Below are 17753 nucleotides of genomic sequence, written 5' to 3' on the forward strand. Positions count from 1 at the left end.
ACCCAGCAACATACTGATGTTTACACCTCTGCAGCATATATACAGAGATATAATCCATTCATTTTGGGCATATTTTCGAGCAGGGACCAGAGATGGTGGCCTTGAGTTTAGGAGGTCATTAAACCCAATTCTGCTCTCAGTGGGGATGTAATGTAGGGTAGCAAAGCACCGGAGCAATGGGAGTCGGATACCATGCTAGAGTTTAAATTGGCACAGCAGCATTCTGCAGTAGGAGAAAATGCAAATGCAGCTTTGTGTTACAAACATTACATTATAGTAGTAGTAAAGAAGAAAAAAGTGAAGATATTTGGGACAGCTTTAGTTACAACAACCAAATTTGACTACTTTTAACAGTTCAAGCGTCAGGTATTCCTGAAATAGATCATCATCATCATAATAAAGGTGAAATCAATGCAGTGTGGTTTGTGAGTAGGGTTTGACGTATTATGCCAAAGGACCAAAGTGCGTTACTCTTACCATGTGACTCAAAATGTGCACATCTAAGTATGCTGACACTGCAACTTTCGTACTCTTTCACACGGACACCAAAAGTCAACAAGGTTAAAACAAGGTTAAAAAATGGCCATCCAGCGTAGACCTTGCCCCTGCCAACAGCTTCCAGTCTGCTTTCCACAAACTGTGCAAAGTGGTAAAGTGTCGTTACAGGCTTAAAAAAGTCTGACTTTACGTCAAAGTTCAGAGGTAATTCATGCGCCTCAATAAAACTATTCTGAAGTTTTCACGACAATGTTATGAAATGTTTGACTTCCCTGTGCTCGTACGTAAGCTTATTGTTTTAAATAGAATAGTGTTAAAAAAGATGAATAATAATAATTGTGTTTATTATTTAACTGCTTATAGTTGTAAAACCTGACCTGTTTTACTCCTGTAACAGATGTAATAACTCGTTATAGGGTTGGTCCATATAATAGATGTATAAGAAGACATGTAACTCAGTTTTGTTGGAGGAAGCTGCTTCCAATCCTACGTTTGAAATCTTCTTTGGTGCCTCTTTGCAGATTCGTGGATTGTGTCTTATTAAATTATTCACAAATTGTATTTCATTGGCATCAGTTGTTATAGTTCAGCTCTGTGAAATGTAAGGGGGAAGACGATAAAGCTGGAGACACAGAGGCTGCGTGCAGCGTGGTCTGAGACTGGAGGCATGTACACATCTGTTCATGAACAGGGCAGACAGAAGAACACTTCAGTGGCCTGTTTTAAGCCTGCTTCCAAATCCCTCACTTGTTCTGCCTCATTCAGGGCCCTTGATAACTCCTCATGAGCGGATGGATGAGATTTGTGCCCAATCGTGTACAAGAGTCGTATTCTTTAGAATGTAACATGGCTTTTTTTCCAATTAACATAACACATTTCATCTCCTTTCAAATCACATCATGAGGAAATGAATGAACACACGTATAATGCATGATATGTAGATTAGGTGTAGTCCTTCATGCATTTAGCTCATGCATCACATCACATACAGTGTACGGGTCAATCATGTTAGTGGTTCTTGAGCTTCAATTCTCTGATTTTGCGATGAAACGGAAAGAGTTGAAAAAGGTTTTAATGAACAAAAGATAACCTGATCAGATCACCTGATTTCATGAGAAGACACTTGAAATATTGTTATGTCGTTATTCTAACTCATAGCAGCCACCAGTGTGTCTTTTTGTAGAGCTAATAGGGTAATTTAGTAGCAGGTCTGAAAGCTATCTTCAATCTTCTGTTCCCCCATCCTCTTTTCATATTACTTCAACATTTCAAAGCACAAATCAACATAATAGATCCCGTGTTGCTCTCCTGGGCCCTGATGGCATCATTTGCAAACATCACAATGTGTTTATTTCATCATTTCTAAGAAAACATCATTCAAAACTACCAAATCTTCACAGTGAATAATAATGTTGCTTATTCTTTGCTCCCTACCGGCTATGGCCCATTTCTTTTGAAAAAGTACACACGCCAGTAATCACAAATAGCCAAAACTATAAATGGTGTTTCTATTGGCCGTAAAATTTGATTAAAAAAAAAAAGATTGCTCATATAATTAAACTGATTATTGCGTTTTAATGAAATGTCAGAGTCGCTTTTCCTCATTTACTGTGAACACACAAGATATCATTTTGTTCAAGCTGTTGTTAATGTATGCTGCTTTGGCAGAAAACTAAGACACTTACACTGCAAATATTGATAACTTCATGACAGTAACATTTAAACAATATGCACTGATTTAATTATTTAAGATTGTGAAGATGCTCCATTCCATTTTTTGGTCCTGGGGAGCAGCATGTCTTGCATCCCAGGGCCGGACTGAACCTCCCTCCAGCAAGCAGCCATCCATGAAATGAGAAAATCTATAATGCATTTAATTCTGCTCTCTGTAGATCAAGGCTCTGTCTCCCAACGGCACCGGGGGGGGACTACAAACACTGCATCAACCTTCGTCAAGCCCTACTGCAATATCCAGACACACAGTGGCTGTTACTCACAGTGTCCACCGTCACTGTCACACACACACACACACACACTTACAGTGCACACACTCATTTCCTGCTCTAAATACACTCTTGTCCTCACACTGTAGCAATGGAATATCCTTAAATACGTCTTTGTTGGCTTTGTTTTCTCTGCAGTGATCTCAGCACTCTTGGCCAACTGCACAATACTGATACTTAAGAGATGAATCCCCTGTTTCTTAATCATCTAAAGTGGATACCCTCCGTCATCGCGAGAGTAATCACATGCACACCCATAAACAGGCATGCCATCTATATTTGTTGAGGTTAATGAAAGGGGTGAGGAGTAGAAACTGCCTTAAAATCATTTGAGATATCTCAGCCAGATTATTTTCTCAGTCAGAGAGAGGTGCTTTAAGGTAATGACTTCAGTTGGGAGAGATGCACTCACAGTCTTTTAGTCACATGCCCTGACAGCGGTCTGGCCTTTACAATTATTCAAAGCCAAAAGAAGCTGAAAGAGGCAGATTTATAGCAAGATTTTACTGACTTTCAATTGACTGGTTATCTGGGTTACATAATCCTGGGAGTTTGCTGCTGATTACGTGGTATGATAATGGCTTATAAAGAGCTGGCTGTAGAGTCTGAACATTACACTGGTCTTTAAGTTATCCTGTGATCTTAATTACTAAAATATTAAAAGCAATATCTTGAGCGATCTCGAGTCTATTCATTTCACTGCTTCAAAAACAGCACAGCTAGTACTGTCCTATGGACCTTTTGCTTAGCATCAGTCATAAGGCCCAGAACAGCTGTAAAGTCTGACACTCACAGTTCAAAAAATATGGTAGTCACTAAACGCAAAATGGACAGACACAGTATTACACATGCTACAGGATGAGTGTGCCCCATCATTGTTGTTGACACTCTTTACGCGCATGTGTCACATTCTCTCTGGGCTACTGCCTCCCAATTTTCTGTTCTGTTGTCCCGTGTGTCATGGTGGCTGGCAGGCAGGCCCTGCATGATGATGTCAGTGTGGTTTGAATAACTAGGACAGGGGTCGGCAACCTGCGGCTCGTGAGCCGCATGCGGCTCTTTAGCCTCTCTTTAGCCTCTCTGTTGCGGCTCCCTGAGGTCCCCAACTGGCGCACCGGTCCGGACCCAGGAACTAAAAACCGATAGATAATTCGGAATTATACATATTGGGCACCGAGTTTATACTTTAACCGGCGCCTCTTATTCAGCCGTTACGGCACTTGTTCGGCGGTGCAGGAAACACACCGACCAATGCATTGCAAATCACATCACGTGATGCAGCTCAGCCAATCAAATATGGATATTCTGACAAGTTTCCTGATTGGAGCGAGGTTTACACACACCGTGACACAAGAGGGAGAGACGAGGAAATAGAAAGAAGAGCAGGAAATTGCGCTCATCGAAGAAGTTATCTTACATGACGTTCTCCAAAAAGAGAAACGTGTTCAGAGAGAATATAATTTATAAGCAAGAATGAACAGAATCTTATATGTTAATTATTCCCACAGGCAGTTAAATCCTCTGCCCCTGTCAAGCCCTTTTCCCTGCAGGTGGCTGATCAGGATTTTCAGACCCCCGCCCTCATTAAACTATCAATGGATAAATCCAAAAAAAGAAGTCATGGAGGAAAATAGAGAGTTTAACTCTGCGTGGACGTCTTCATTTGCTTTCACTGCCAACGATGCTGACTTACCTGTATGCTTCCAGAACAAACACACAGCATTTGCTGAAGTGTCACACTGGAGATGAGCGAAAAAGAGCAATTTCTAAGCTGCTGCAGCAAACTCTCCTCTTCATAAGAGTTTGATATTGTTATAACAGGTAAAATTGCAAAAAAATGTCAAGAATTGTCTTTATTCTTGTTTTATATTTTCATAAATACAACAAACTATAGTTTTTGTAGATATAATATAACTATATATAAAACTTTATAAGCTGTGATATCAAATAGCTTTTGCGGCTCCAGACAAATTTTATTTGGTGGAAAATAGGACAAAATGGCTCTTTGGATAGAAAAGGTTGCCGACCCCTGAACTAGGACAATGCCACGATGGTCGTTTGTGTATCACAGTCAGTCCTCTTCTCATTTATCTAGAGACAATGAAGGAGAGAGTGACAATGAATATGTAAAAAGGGTCCAAAGGGGAAAGGGGATAAACAGCAGTATGGTAATATACGCCATTACATCTCATCAGTGAGATGAATGAGGGTAGATAAGGAGCCGAGGGACAGTTGTGGCTACAATGAACCTCAGCCTGGTGTAGCTCACTAGTGCTCTCCGTTGTGGACGTCATTGCCACAGCATTTCATATTGTAAGTTGTAGTCGTGACACCAGCTGCTTCCCATGACATTAAAAACATGCCTATCATGATCTCCCATTCATTTACTGTAATGCAAGACAATGACAAGCAGCAACGCATTACATCAGAGCTTGAACTTTGGCATTTGGCAACGACACAATGTAGTAAATTGTTTCAAAATAAAATAATTTAAACTCTGTGTAGATATAGGTTTGCTTATGCACTGTTTCATACACATCATAAAAATAACAATATATATGTGACCTTATTAGACTTGAAACGGAGGGGAAGGAGGCCACGAGCCCACAAAAGAAAACACTACAGCTCCATACATTTGTTGTTTCTGTTTAAAGTATGGCTGCTCTGCTATGGCTGTATTTTAACGCTGTTTTATGTCAACAGTTCACTTTCATTCGGTAACTTATTTTCAGTCACTGATAAAATGGTTTCACCCCAGCCCCTAAATTTATGATCAATGAACTCAAATCGCCGACAGAGGGGTGCTCCACAAAACTGGTGCGCCGTAAATATAGAAACGCAGTGCTAGAGCAGCTGTACAGCGCCTCAGAAAGAATCACGGTGAATCATTACAACACGTTGTTAAGTCATTTTGATGGAATATATACGAGAACGTAATTACCGGTGTGTTTTATTCAAAAAATAAGCCCACGGAAGCACTAAGTGTAAACCAGGAGTTGACAGTCCCATTCTAGATGGCGCATTTCTATGAGCATTCAGTCGTGCCTGGACAACGTCGGAAACGCGCATGTCAGGTTCGCTGCAGAGATCCCGCTGCCTCGGCTCTCACGATTAATCGTAGGGCTGGTGTTGACAGCGCGAGGCGACGGGCGGCCAGTTTTACGCGTCTAAATACATGACGGGACCAGCTGAAATTACATGTGTAGGGGTCGCACGCAACATTCACCGCAACCGGACCGTTTGCGGAGGACAACGTTAAACGTTACTGATGGAATTCCCAGTCGTTGCTAGATGGAGGAACCGAAAGGGTGGACTCGTTATTAATAATTAAAAGAAAAACCTCCATCTGCTGCTAAAATAAAAAAGGAAAATGCATCTGCATCAGGTGCTGACGGGAGCTGTAAACCCTGGAGATTGCTGCTATTCGGTGGGAAGCGTGAATGACATTCCTTTCACGGTGAGGTTTTATTTTGATATTATTTGCTCAAGATGACACCCATTGAAGCTAACGGCTAGATAGCTGGATGGCTCGCTAGCTAGCGTCACATTGGCTGTAAACGGGGCTGGTTAGCCGGGTAGCGTGCTAGCCAAGCTGCTGCACCGACAGATGCACAAATAGTGGAGTCGAGACTACTCGGGGCATCTTCATCACATCCCTCCTCCTCCTCTTTCATTTATCTTGACAGTCAGTCAGACGTTGACAAGCTAACATCCCCAAGTAGATGATCAACTGTAACGTCTGCATCTATTCTTTTGGGTAATGTTGTGTTTATTTATCGATCCAAAGACAGTTGTACCGCTAGCCACTCAAATGACCTTTAGCTACATCTCGTTACATTATAATTACTGCAAGGGAATCCCTTTGCGCAGCCATAACACTAGTGGCAAATACATGCAATGGGGACGCGCTCCGACGACATTTTCGCAGTGCACATTTTAGGGGACTACGGTTCGGCAAAAATTGCGCATGAACAAGAAAAGAAGAAGCTGTGTGTTTTGTCTGGTTGCAGGACTAGCTAAGCTCGCTACCATTTGGCGTTAAATCCTCCTCACGGATCATTAGCTCGCTGTCATCCTAGCATCAGCTGCGCCAGCCGTGACGTAGAGAGCCATATATGGACACATGAGCTGGAGGGCTGAATGGCAGTGTTGTTGTGGGTGTTGAAAGTAACGTATTTCAAAACGTGGTGCCATCTGTCATCATTTTTGACTTTGGTGACTTAGAGTACACCGACATGTTTATCACTGATGTTTGTTGGACCTTCATCAGCTTGTATCATAGGTCGTGTGTGCTGATCAGACACATTTTACCTTTGAACCAAATCCTGTGACTTATTTATTGACTTCCTTGTGCTGCACATTTTTGTTTGTCTGAGGTCTGGTAACCTGAACCTCAGCAGCGAGACATGTGAAGAAGCTATAAAGTGACATCCTCTTCTGCGATGGCAAATTGGGAAAAAAGTGCTGAATAGTTCACAACCCCAACAAATGTTGTGGCTCTTTTTTTTTCTTCTTTTTTTTTTATTAAAATGGATCAGTTGAATTAAAAAGGCCAGAGTAGAGTGTAGTAGAAAGCAAGACGGTAGCATCCCAAGTCAGCTCTTGTATTGAGAGCAGAAGATGAATGATGATGACTTTATTGATAGCTGGATGATCGTTCATAACATCCAATGAAGCAAACCCCCTCAAAATACATAAATATGTTCAACGGAGATGCATTACAACTGAACTTTTGTTATCCACAAAGATTCAAAACGAGATAAAATATGCTTTTACTTTGGAATGTGTCATTGTATGATTGAAATCAGACGGGATTGCCTTTCAGTTTTGAGACTGGTTCAATATGGAAACAGTTATAACATGATCTTTGCCTTGTTGATGACTACATAGGTATTAGCTGTCATGTCAATCAAAGGGACCAGATTCATTTAGTCGTTCTAACTCAAGTTCATACCAAAAGTAATGTGAATGCATTAGCTAAATTCTGCCAATGCATGCTCTCATTAAATTCTTGAGCAGCCATGTTGCACGCCACCATTCCCTCATGCTGAGAACATTGTCAGCCTGCCTAATGGCTGCCAAATCTTGGCTTGGACTGTTCCTGCTGCCTATTAGTCAAGTGTTGTTTTTTAGGTGGTTTAATTCATTTATTTATTTATTTCTGAAACACAGACACCCTCTCCTCACTGCTTTCCGGATCCCTCAGTTCCCCAGACTTATGGCGCAGCGGCTCATTCTGTTAAGCTATAGAGAGAAGTTGGTCCTATCTCTCCTGACCCCGACCCCAGATCAAGACTGTATGAATGTAAACAAGCAGCTTTGTACCGAGGGTCATACTGTATCTGCGCAACAACACAAGACACGATTGGTTGTGAAGCTCCAGCCTTGCAGGTTGCCACAGGGTGCCATTCTCTATGCCTGGTGTATTCTTTCTGTGTCTGAGAGGGTATTTGAAGAACACTACACATCATGTCCAATGCATTTACACTCACATTGACCCCTAGGGCTCATAGGCCAGACCCTGACAGACAGACACACACACACACACACACCTAAACTACAGCAGCCATGCATGCACCGGTTGAAATGAGCAAGCATGAAGATAGAGCTTCATTCCATCTACATGCTGTTTGGTTCTGTCCCCCATGATTGCCTTTACAATGTTGCATCCTCAACTTTGTTGCATATTGACAGACATTGAAAGACACGTTCAAACGACAGTAAGTGAATGACAGTGAAACACATGTGCCCTGCCGGGCCAATGGATGGTGGATATGGTTCTGTGTTGAGAACCCACTGTTAGAATAGTTAGAACAAGGAGTAGGAATATGAAGGAACAAGATGGCAAGAAGTAAGAAGACATTTGATCATTTAAGAAAAAAACCTTCTCTTTCACAATTAAATGTTGGTTGATTTTCAGTATATGAGCCAATACATAAATTGCTATTTCAAATGTTTGACATAGTTATTCTATTGAACGACATATATGACAAAACTCCAGGCTACACGATAATATGATCTTGAAAGGTGGTCAAAATCATGGTTGAGGAAGGAATATTTTTGTGTCTGTTACAGTGCTTTTTGACCTGTGGTTGATGTTGTAAATGTTCAAACAGCCTCGTGGGTTTGATATGCAGAGCTGCAGATGTGTGATCCACTAAAAATAGAACGGCACGTGTAAACAGAGAGAGGGGGAGAGAGAGACACACACACACACACACAGTGAAAGAGATGTAGAAAGAGAGCGAGACAGAGAGATACACAGAGAAAGAGAGAGAGACAGAAAGAGAGACAGATAGGCAGAGAAGATAGACACACAGAGAAAGAGACGGAGACAGAGAGAGAGAGACGCAAAGAAAGAGAGACAGAGAGAGAGACACAGAGAAAGAAAGAGAGAGAGAGAGAGAGTGAGACACACAGAGAGAGAGACACAGAGGCTCCATATTCCTCCGTATGATATTTTACTGATGGAAAAATTTCAATCTGCATCTCGATCAGAAAACAGACATCGTCACATAATGTAAGACAGTGATGCCGACTGGCTGAAGTTTCCTGTCTGAGTTTTCTAGTTTCTGCGTATTGTGCAAGAATTTAGTTGGAAATACCAGAACATCTGGCAGAAATGGGAGCGGCTACCAAACCAAGGAATTATATTAAAGCCTTCCGTGTCTTACAGTTCAAGAATTTAGATGATGACAGGATATTGATGTTTCCATGTTTTCATAGAAATCTGTTTAGTAGTTTTTTTTATACATCCTGCTGACCATTTATAGACAAACATAATCACCCTCGCCTGTGTTTTGAGATCCATTAAGTTGCTGCAATTGCCTCCAGTCCAGCTGGATACATAAATTGGATGTGTTATGACCAACAGGCAGAATGCAGATGGATGGAAGCTGGACTTGGTGTTGTTTGGCCTTTTTAAATGCCCACTGCTTCAGTCATGCTGCAGAGAATAACAAGGCCCATACTATATGATAGGACCATAGACTGTGGGACCAAAGTACAGGTCTGTGCTACGGGCTCTGCATTAGTACAGAGAGAACAGGTCACTAGAGGCCAGAAAGGATCAATTCATCTTCTTAAATATTTGCAGCTACGGCTTTTGACTATAGCTAGCAAAAACATGACAATATGGTACACATGGACGCAGCTGTGGAACATGCTCGCATGATTGCATACGACAGAGGGTATGAGTGGCATTGGGTGGAAAGGCAGAAGTGATATCTCACTCTCTTCCTCTTATTTACTTTCATTGTCACAGCACATGACTGCATTCACTCTTTTTTTTCTTCTAAATTACATTTACCCCAAAAAGCCTCGAATCCCCGCCTCGCGGTGGTTGCCATTATTCAAATAGTATTCAAGATGCTCTAGCAAGATCGGTTTCTGTAGAGCTCACCAGTAATACAAACGTGGCACGTGGCTGACAATGCTGTGTTACAAAAGAAGACATAGTTTACGCTGATCTCTTTAAAGAATAATACAGGGGTTTCAAACAATAATGTTCTTTTTATCACATCTGTAAACACATGAAGCGCTTTATAGTAGAAGCATCCTCCCAACAAAAGTAAAAAGTAATTCAAGCAAACTGTCACTTGGCTCCACTTGACAGTAGTTAAATTAGTACAGTTCACTCGCATAACAATTGCATTGCAGTTGTTTCCCTGCTCGACGAAGTTGTAACTGCTTTGTCAATGTTAATGTGTGACAGAGAGGTAATATTTATCCAAAGGCAGCAACGTTCTTGATGTATGCAGCTTACATGACTGACGGGAGAGAAGCCTAGCCGCTTCAGGGTTGTGCTCATTAAGTCAGCAGATGTATGAGCTACAGATTCTTGGGTGTAGTAGTTCAGTGGCCTCTAAATGCTGCCTGTCGCACAGTCAAGTAAATATCCTGACAGCTAGCTAAACATTACATTTATTAGAATGGGCAGGCGTTGGTGTCTTCATTTTATTTGCCTTTGATTGAAATAAATTCTTTGTTGAATAAGAGTTCTAGTGTCTTAGTTGACTTACTTTAAAGATCTGTCAGACTGGCTCTCCAATACCATTACCCCTCAGTAGATACACGCAGTCATGCAGACTGATCAAATCGTACCATTATCATTGAAATGGGAGATGTACTTCTCTAGTAATGACTGTTGGGTATCTCATTCCCTGTTAAAAAGATCCCAAAAAACAATAGATCTATAAACTGATTTCTCAGTTGATGAAGACACTAATGACATTTTAGTGCTTATGCTGTTAAATCTTCAATCTGTAAAACATTTTATCAATGTTTACCACGACGCCATGATGTATTATGTTGCTACCATTAGTGAATCATCCAACTTCGTAATGCCATCCCTCAGTACTTGTGGTGTGTGTGTGTGCATATAGATTTGTGGATGTTGAAAGAAATACAGGACGCACAAAAGCCCAAAACTAAAAGAACAAAGCGGTGATGATAGATCATCCTGTTTAAGCCAGACACACTCGCGCTTACAGTGCCAACCTGGCGCAAGGTCCTACCCACCAGGTCCAAATTACCTTGCTGACAAATAGTGTGGATAGGACATATTATCTTACGTGTGTGTGTGTGTGTGCGTGCGTGCGTGCGTGCGTGTGTGTGAGAGAGACGATGTACAAAGCAGTCCTAGACAGTGCATGACGGTGACCACTTTTAATTCCAGCTGTAATGTGCAGGAGCAAATGCCGCAGGAATAGTGAAGCGCAGAACGGGCCTCCCTTACTTCTCTCTCTACCTGTTTCACATCTATTATGTAAAGTATGATCAGAGCTTACAATCGTCTCTATAACTTTGTCCTCGGCTGTTATACAACTGGCTGTAACGTTGTCCCGCTGTGTGACCCAGTGGTTCCCGGGCCTCTCCTCCTGTTCTCCTGAATAATGAAAGGCACAAGCCGTCATCGTGACTGTACTGCTGCTTCGGGGCCGGCTTGCCTGTCTCCCAGGTGCTGCTGCTGCTGCTGCTGCCACTCTGCACATGGTTGCCAAACGCCAGCGAACACCATTGTCTCGGTTTACCTTGCTGCCCATGATCCAAATCTTAGCACAGGTTTTTGGCCATTTAGCGTGGGCAATTGTGTTAGCTGTGTTTGTCTACTTATTGCACACGAGTAGGTGTTATTTCTGTCACGTGAACCAGCCTCTTATGAAAGTTGTACTGTTCTGTTATGTGTTGCTGTGCTGGTTTTATCCTGCCAATGCCAGGGTGGTTGTTTATGGTAACTGCCATTCTGTGCTAATGTAAAATTCATATTGGTGCCATCGAGTGCTGTGACGGTCTGCTTTTAGTAATTTCTATGACATTTATTGTATATTTGATTTAAATGTATTCATGTTGAAATTCAAAGCATAAGAAACATACTGAATGGAGCTGCAAAGCAGTGAACTACAAGAAATATTACGTTTATTAATAGATGAGACTCATTGTTTTCCATATTATCCAAAGCATTAATGCATTTTGCAGTAATATTTGCCATTTCTTTTATTGTGGCGCGATCTGATTTGGTTCCACTTCCTGCGCACATCTGTTTTTCAGGCCTATGGCTCAGGTTGTGATCTCGTGATCTTGGCCAGTGACTTCGACTGTGTTCAGATTATCCCGGGAGCTCAGAATGGAAACATACAGGTGGGCTGTGTGGAGTGCTCCCACCAGCTTGGCAGGGTAAGTGTTGACTGCACACTCAGACACACTCCCACACGCAGTTTTTCGTTTCTCCGTGTATCCATTGTGCTGAGCAAAAAGAAGTGCATTTAGCCCTGCGTTTTGCTCCCGTCCTGTACTGCCCATGCTGTCCTCTCCTTGCTATTCTGCTGTCCCGCACCACTCCCCACCTACCCCTCTCCCGTGGGAATTGCTGTGCAGAAGCACTGATGGGGTGAGTAATGTTGTGATGATGAACGCAGCTCTTTATTTTTAGATCGCTGCATCCTACGGAAACACAGTCTGCATCTTTGAACCTCTTTCTACCAACCCAAACAAACGCCACAAGGTGAGCACGACTGTCTCGATTTCAGACACGTATAGTGGTTTAAATCCAATATCGAGTGAGCTTAAAATCACACTCGTGTGCCAATAACATTGCATGGTGTGTGTCGCTCTCCTATCACTAACAGCAGCTTAACTATCAGTGGCAAAAGACAGGACAGTTCTTCCTCGATGCCATCACCTACAACCTGGCCTGGGACCCACAAGGTACGCAAAATGCTTTCTGTGTTTAACCGATTCACTGACTAAATTAATCCACACCGCGCAGAGCTCCTATTACAGCCCCCTGTGGTTTGTCTGGGGCGACATGTGTTATATAAGAGTGACAGTGCGCATGTGGCTCTGTGTGCTGTAGTAATCAGCGTGGGATAAGGTGTGTAACACAGGGCTCTTGTGTCCACAGGGAACCGTATCCTAGCAGCGACTGAGCGGCTCCAGCTGTGGGCTCCTCCTCTGGCATACGCCCTGATAGAGGAGGAGGAGCTGACTGAGGACAAGCCCCACCCCGTCCTCAATGACTGGACCTGTGTCTGGCAGTGCAAGTACGTTACTTTGTGCTTTTGCACGTAACTGTAAAAGCATCTGATATGATTGACATTGAAAAAAACAAAAACGTTCTGCTTCCAGGTAATGTGCAGCAGATTCACAATCCATAGATAAGTTGGTATAGAGCCAAGTACAGTCATACAGAGTTGCTTTACAAGACAATGGTCTGGTGCTGTTTTGATGAGGCGAATATCCTGGTAGCTAACTAACCACTAACTAACCAGTAAATAGATTCCTGTCAAACAGACCTGTCTGTCTTCATTCCTTTTCGCCTCTCTCAACTCGTGCTCACACATGAAGGTTTGTATGCACTATTGTAAGCCACTCATAAAACAGGACTCACCAGTCACGTGATAAAACAAATCGATCATCTCTTCGTGCATGGTCTCTTTTTTTCAGCTGAAGAAGAAGCTCCATCTCGATTAAGATGACGCCAGTGCCGCCGATAGTCTCGTTTGTCCAGTTGTATATTTTTGTGCAGTAAGGTTTGATGTGTTCAACTCATTACATCTCTTTTGAAAGCAACAATCCGAAAACAAGAGTCCAAAACGTTTGGAGCTGTGCGCCATGGCCCGTTGCGCAATAGATGGAGTCCGCGTCAAAGTGGTCGCTGATGTGTTGGAACGGTTCCACCAGAACCTTCTTTCCCCTCACATACCGGGCCCACTAACCCGAAGCTGAAGGTCCAACTTCTCCTCGACACCTTCATTATTTACAAACCCGAGTACGAGTGACACCTGTGCAGCATTGTTGATATCCGCGCTCTCGTCGACCACGATTGCGTATCTGCTCTCGCGGCCAGGTGAAAACACAGGTGAGATGGTAGCTTTGTAATTTTCCATCGACCACTGTCTGTTCAAGAGCAAGCATGGGAAGGAAAATAGTTTTTCCGACACTTGCTGTTCGCTTATTTAGTTCATAGTCAATACGCGTCGGTTAAGTGCCTTGTGAAGCCCTTGCATGCCTGCGCGAGCTCTACGAGATTCGGCCTTGGCCTCGTTCAGATATCCCAATTTTATCTTGAAAACTTCGCCTGAAAAAACGGAATCCGACACGATGTCAATTGTCTTCGCTGGTTGTGTTACCTGCCTCACGTGGACGAAGAAATACCTCCGCTTATTGGTTGATTATAATGACATCACCCGAGGCCTGCTAGCTAATGGTCACAAATCAAATTTCGGTTGTGTTGTCACTCTATATTTATGCCAATTAACGTTACACTTCTTGTCACAGCGGGCCTTGAGGGCTGCAATAGCTAGAAGAAGAAGAGCAGATTGCTCCGAATATTGGATTTATGGCTAAGATAGTAACTGAAATCGAACCAAAATTATTTTAAAGAAAATCAAAGAAATTACTTCAATAACATGAAAAGTCTTTTCTTATAAAGATGTATTATAATTCATTAGAATTACTCATTTAAAATACATTTTATTAGCTAAAGAATGACACCTCTTAAAAATGATAGCGCCTGTAGTCCCTGATGCACCTCCTTTTAGCTTCAGCCATGTCATTTTATATGTAATTTTATGTGTCGTGTTTCTAATCCAATTCTACTTTGGATTTAGAATGTGCGGTCGTATCCCCGCTGATCTTGGTTCCTCTTCGGTTTTCTTTGTTCTCGTTTCTGCTTTGTTTTTCTTGAAATGTATATGACTCAGACTACAACAACAAAAGTGGTAACATCATTCTACCTCTGCATAGACTCAAATGAAGAACATTTAGTAAATTATATTTATTCAGCCATTTAAAAAATCGATTAAAAATTGTTTTAAAAAATCGCTATATATATATATATATATATATATATATATATATATAGGTGAATCAATTTTTCCCCACCCCAACTCTTTTGAGTCTGTGGCCTGTGTTTGAAGCTGTGTAAACAGACAGATAATGCCATGCAAGTAATTGTTATCTGATGACACATGTGCCCAGGAAAGCCACTAAAACAGGGAAGTGCAAGCTCTGAAATTACCAGCAATGGAGGTCATGCACAAAGTAACCACACATACTCATTGACAGCTGACAGGAGAAGCGCTTGTTTGTTATTTCTGTGGTGAGTCTCCTATGGAGAAGTGAATATAGCTGTTACCATTGTTTATGCTTGTGTTTCTATCTAGGACCGCAGCTTCTGTTCACGTTGCCAAGTGGTCTACTGATGGGGAGTACTTTGCAACAGTTGGGAAGGTATGCGATTCACGTAAACACATTGCAAAACAGCAGATTGTTGAACAGTTTTTTTTCTCGCTGAAGTGTTTATTTAATTTGTGTGTGTGTGTGTGTGTGTGTGTGTGTGTGTGTGTGTGTGTGTGTGTGTGTGTGTGTGTGTGTGTGTGTGTGTGTGTGTGTGTGTGTGTGTGTGTGTGTGTGTGTGTGTGTGTGTGTGTGTGTGTGTGTGTGTGTGTGTGTGTGTGCATACGCAGGATGACTGTTTACTTAAGGTGTGGTATCCCACCACGGGCTGGCGTTCTGCAGTGGTGGTCCACGACCCCTCCGATAAAAGGCCTCCTCCTGTTCACTTCTCCTTTGTTTACCTGGCCCATCCTCGCTCTGTCACCGGGATGTCCTGGAGGAAGACCAGCAAGTACATGCCAAAGTAAGAAAGCACACACAATCACATGGTCAGGGTGGCCAGTGACATGTTTGTTGTTTACATCTTTTAGTACATGCTTATTATTATCATTTCTTGGCTCAAAAAAAATGATTTTGAGTCTTTTCTAATGGACAGGGGAGTAAAATTCTTTATTGTATACAATGCTAATAATAACTACATTGTTTTTTTATCCTGTCTGTTATGCATTTATTTATCTGTTAGAGCACATTTGAATGGTTCAAAGTTGCAACATTGATGGATAAAAAAAGAACCCTTATTGTTCCCAGTATTGAAATGCCTAGCTATACTTTTCCTGACCATCACCACAAGTTGCTACATGTCCACATGTTCGATGCGTGCATATTAAAAACAGTGACTTGATGGTGGAAGCAGCCAGTCAGAGGGAGCTCTCTGTTTTAACGGGGCCTCTCCTTATTCCTTCGAAAGTCATTACTGATTGTGTAAGAGTTGCATCATCTCGTTGTTTTCCAGGGGTTCGGTGTGCAATGTGTTGCTGACGTCCTGCGAGGATGGTGTGTGTAGGTTGTGGTCGGAGACCCTGCTACCGGAAGACAGCCTGCTCGGAGGACAGATCTCTGAGAACACGCACTCCTTCAGCTCCAGCCTGCCAGGACTGGCCGGAAATAAGGACAAGATCCAGCATGCTTTGGAGGTGCACTTGCTTTACTCAGTCAGCGCTGATCGGAATTAATTGCTCAAAGAAAATATAGAATGCGTAAGATTTATTTTTAGCATACACCTGTTCTCTGTGTTTTATTCCTGTGCTTTGCTTGATCAGTCAATCCATCACCTGAAGCATCTGCGCCGAGGCCGGCGACGATCCTCTGCTTTGGTGGCACACAGTGAGCTGCTGCCCTCTCAGCTTGGCACGCAGGACGCACACACTCACCGCCACATCGCTCATCACGCCAATGCCCTGTGTCACTTCCATATCTCCGCCAGTATTAACCCCAACACAGGTAGGGGGTCTTTGCCTTAGAGATTAATTTGATAATAGCTTATACTACAATTTTGTTTGTTTTAAAACTTAATTGATTAAATAAATGGCTTTATTGCAAAACATATTGAATACAATTTGTTTTGCATATGATATAGCAGAAATGACTTCTGTGACTTAAAATAAATACAACACATTCAATGCAGCTGTGAACCTTTAGTCGAAGCTTGCGTAATATTTTATTCAGCCTTTTCCCTTTGTACTCCTTTTATCTATATATCCCTTCCTCGGTCAGACATCCCATCAGTGCTCGCTGACTCTGCAGTGTTCAACCCAGACGATGGCTCCGGTGGTGGAGGCTTCGTCGTTCACTGGCTCAACAACAAAGACCTCAGCTTCACTTCCTCCATGGAACTCTTCATGCTGCAGCTGCGTAAATTCTCTGAACAGCAGATGGACCAGACCACTGAGGACCCGCTGGACCCCGAAGGATCCCCGATGAAGTTTGACTTTGGTATGAACCCCACAACCAGGCCATTCCTTCAAACTCATTAGCGTAAAAGCCACATCATTTTGAAAAAGCATATCGTTTTTTTCTGGGTTCTAGACCTGGACGAGGGATCTGACAAAGCGTCCTCTGAGCAAGGTGAAGAGGGTGAGCCGGGGGAGCAGGGAAGCACTAAGGCGTCCTCCCCAGGGTCCAATTCCAGCATGCCTTTGCCCTCCATGCTGCTGGAGAGGAAGATGGAGACTCTGATCACAGAGTGGAACAAGAGCCCAGACATGTTGTTCACCATCCATCCTACTGATGGATCTTTCCTGGTGTGGCATGTGAAGTATTTGGACGAATTCAACCAGGGAATCTTCAGACAGGTCCAGGTGAGCAGAACATTTTTTCCATATTAGTAACTCTGCTGCTTTGAATTCAATAGTGAATCACTTGCTCATTCACTTACTCATACACGCATAGTGGCAGCAGTGAAGCTCTACTTAAACTTTGTCTCAAATGTAAGGTGAGTCAGCACTCCTCCATCCTTATGTAAGACTCCTAAATATTCCCCTGTGCATGTGGGCTAATAAAACCTTGTCATGATTCATAAAACCATCTCTCCTTCGTAATATTTATTTTATGTTTGGAAGTATAATGTGTATAATT

The 17753-nt window shown here is 42.5% G+C and overlaps 1 protein-coding gene across 12 annotated transcripts in view; it reads left to right on the forward strand.

Annotated features, from left to right (window-relative positions):
* Nucleotides 1-5608: 5608 nt before the first annotated feature.
* The window catches only part of dmxl2 (Dmx-like 2), a 38217-nt gene continuing 26072 nt past the window's right edge, over nt 5609-17753 (forward strand). For 9 of the 12 annotated variants that reach the window (XM_076078071.1, XM_076078076.1, XM_076078072.1 and 6 more), the window contains exons 1-11: nt 5609-5958; nt 12051-12176; nt 12433-12504; nt 12629-12707; nt 12904-13042; nt 15167-15233; nt 15470-15642; nt 16132-16312; nt 16439-16619; nt 16893-17111; nt 17205-17476. In XM_076078071.1, the coding sequence (XP_075934186.1) occupies nt 5872-5958; nt 12051-12176; nt 12433-12504; nt 12629-12707; nt 12904-13042; nt 15167-15233; nt 15470-15642; nt 16132-16312; nt 16439-16619; nt 16893-17111; nt 17205-17476 (1596 nt within the window). In that variant the 5' untranslated portion in view covers nt 5609-5871. The remainder of the gene's footprint in view (nt 5959-12050; nt 12177-12432; nt 12505-12628; nt 12708-12903; nt 13043-15166; nt 15234-15469; nt 15643-16131; nt 16313-16438; nt 16620-16892; nt 17112-17204; nt 17477-17753) is intronic. The other 3 variants (XM_076078077.1, XM_076078078.1, XM_076078074.1) reach the window with 2 other exon arrangements.

The sequence above is a fragment of the Anarhichas minor genome, unplaced genomic scaffold, assembly GCF_050575085.1.
Source record: "Anarhichas minor isolate MPS153535 unplaced genomic scaffold, ASM5057508v1 ptg000062l, whole genome shotgun sequence".
NCBI classification, from domain to species: Eukaryota; Metazoa; Chordata; class Actinopteri; order Perciformes; family Anarhichadidae; genus Anarhichas; species Anarhichas minor.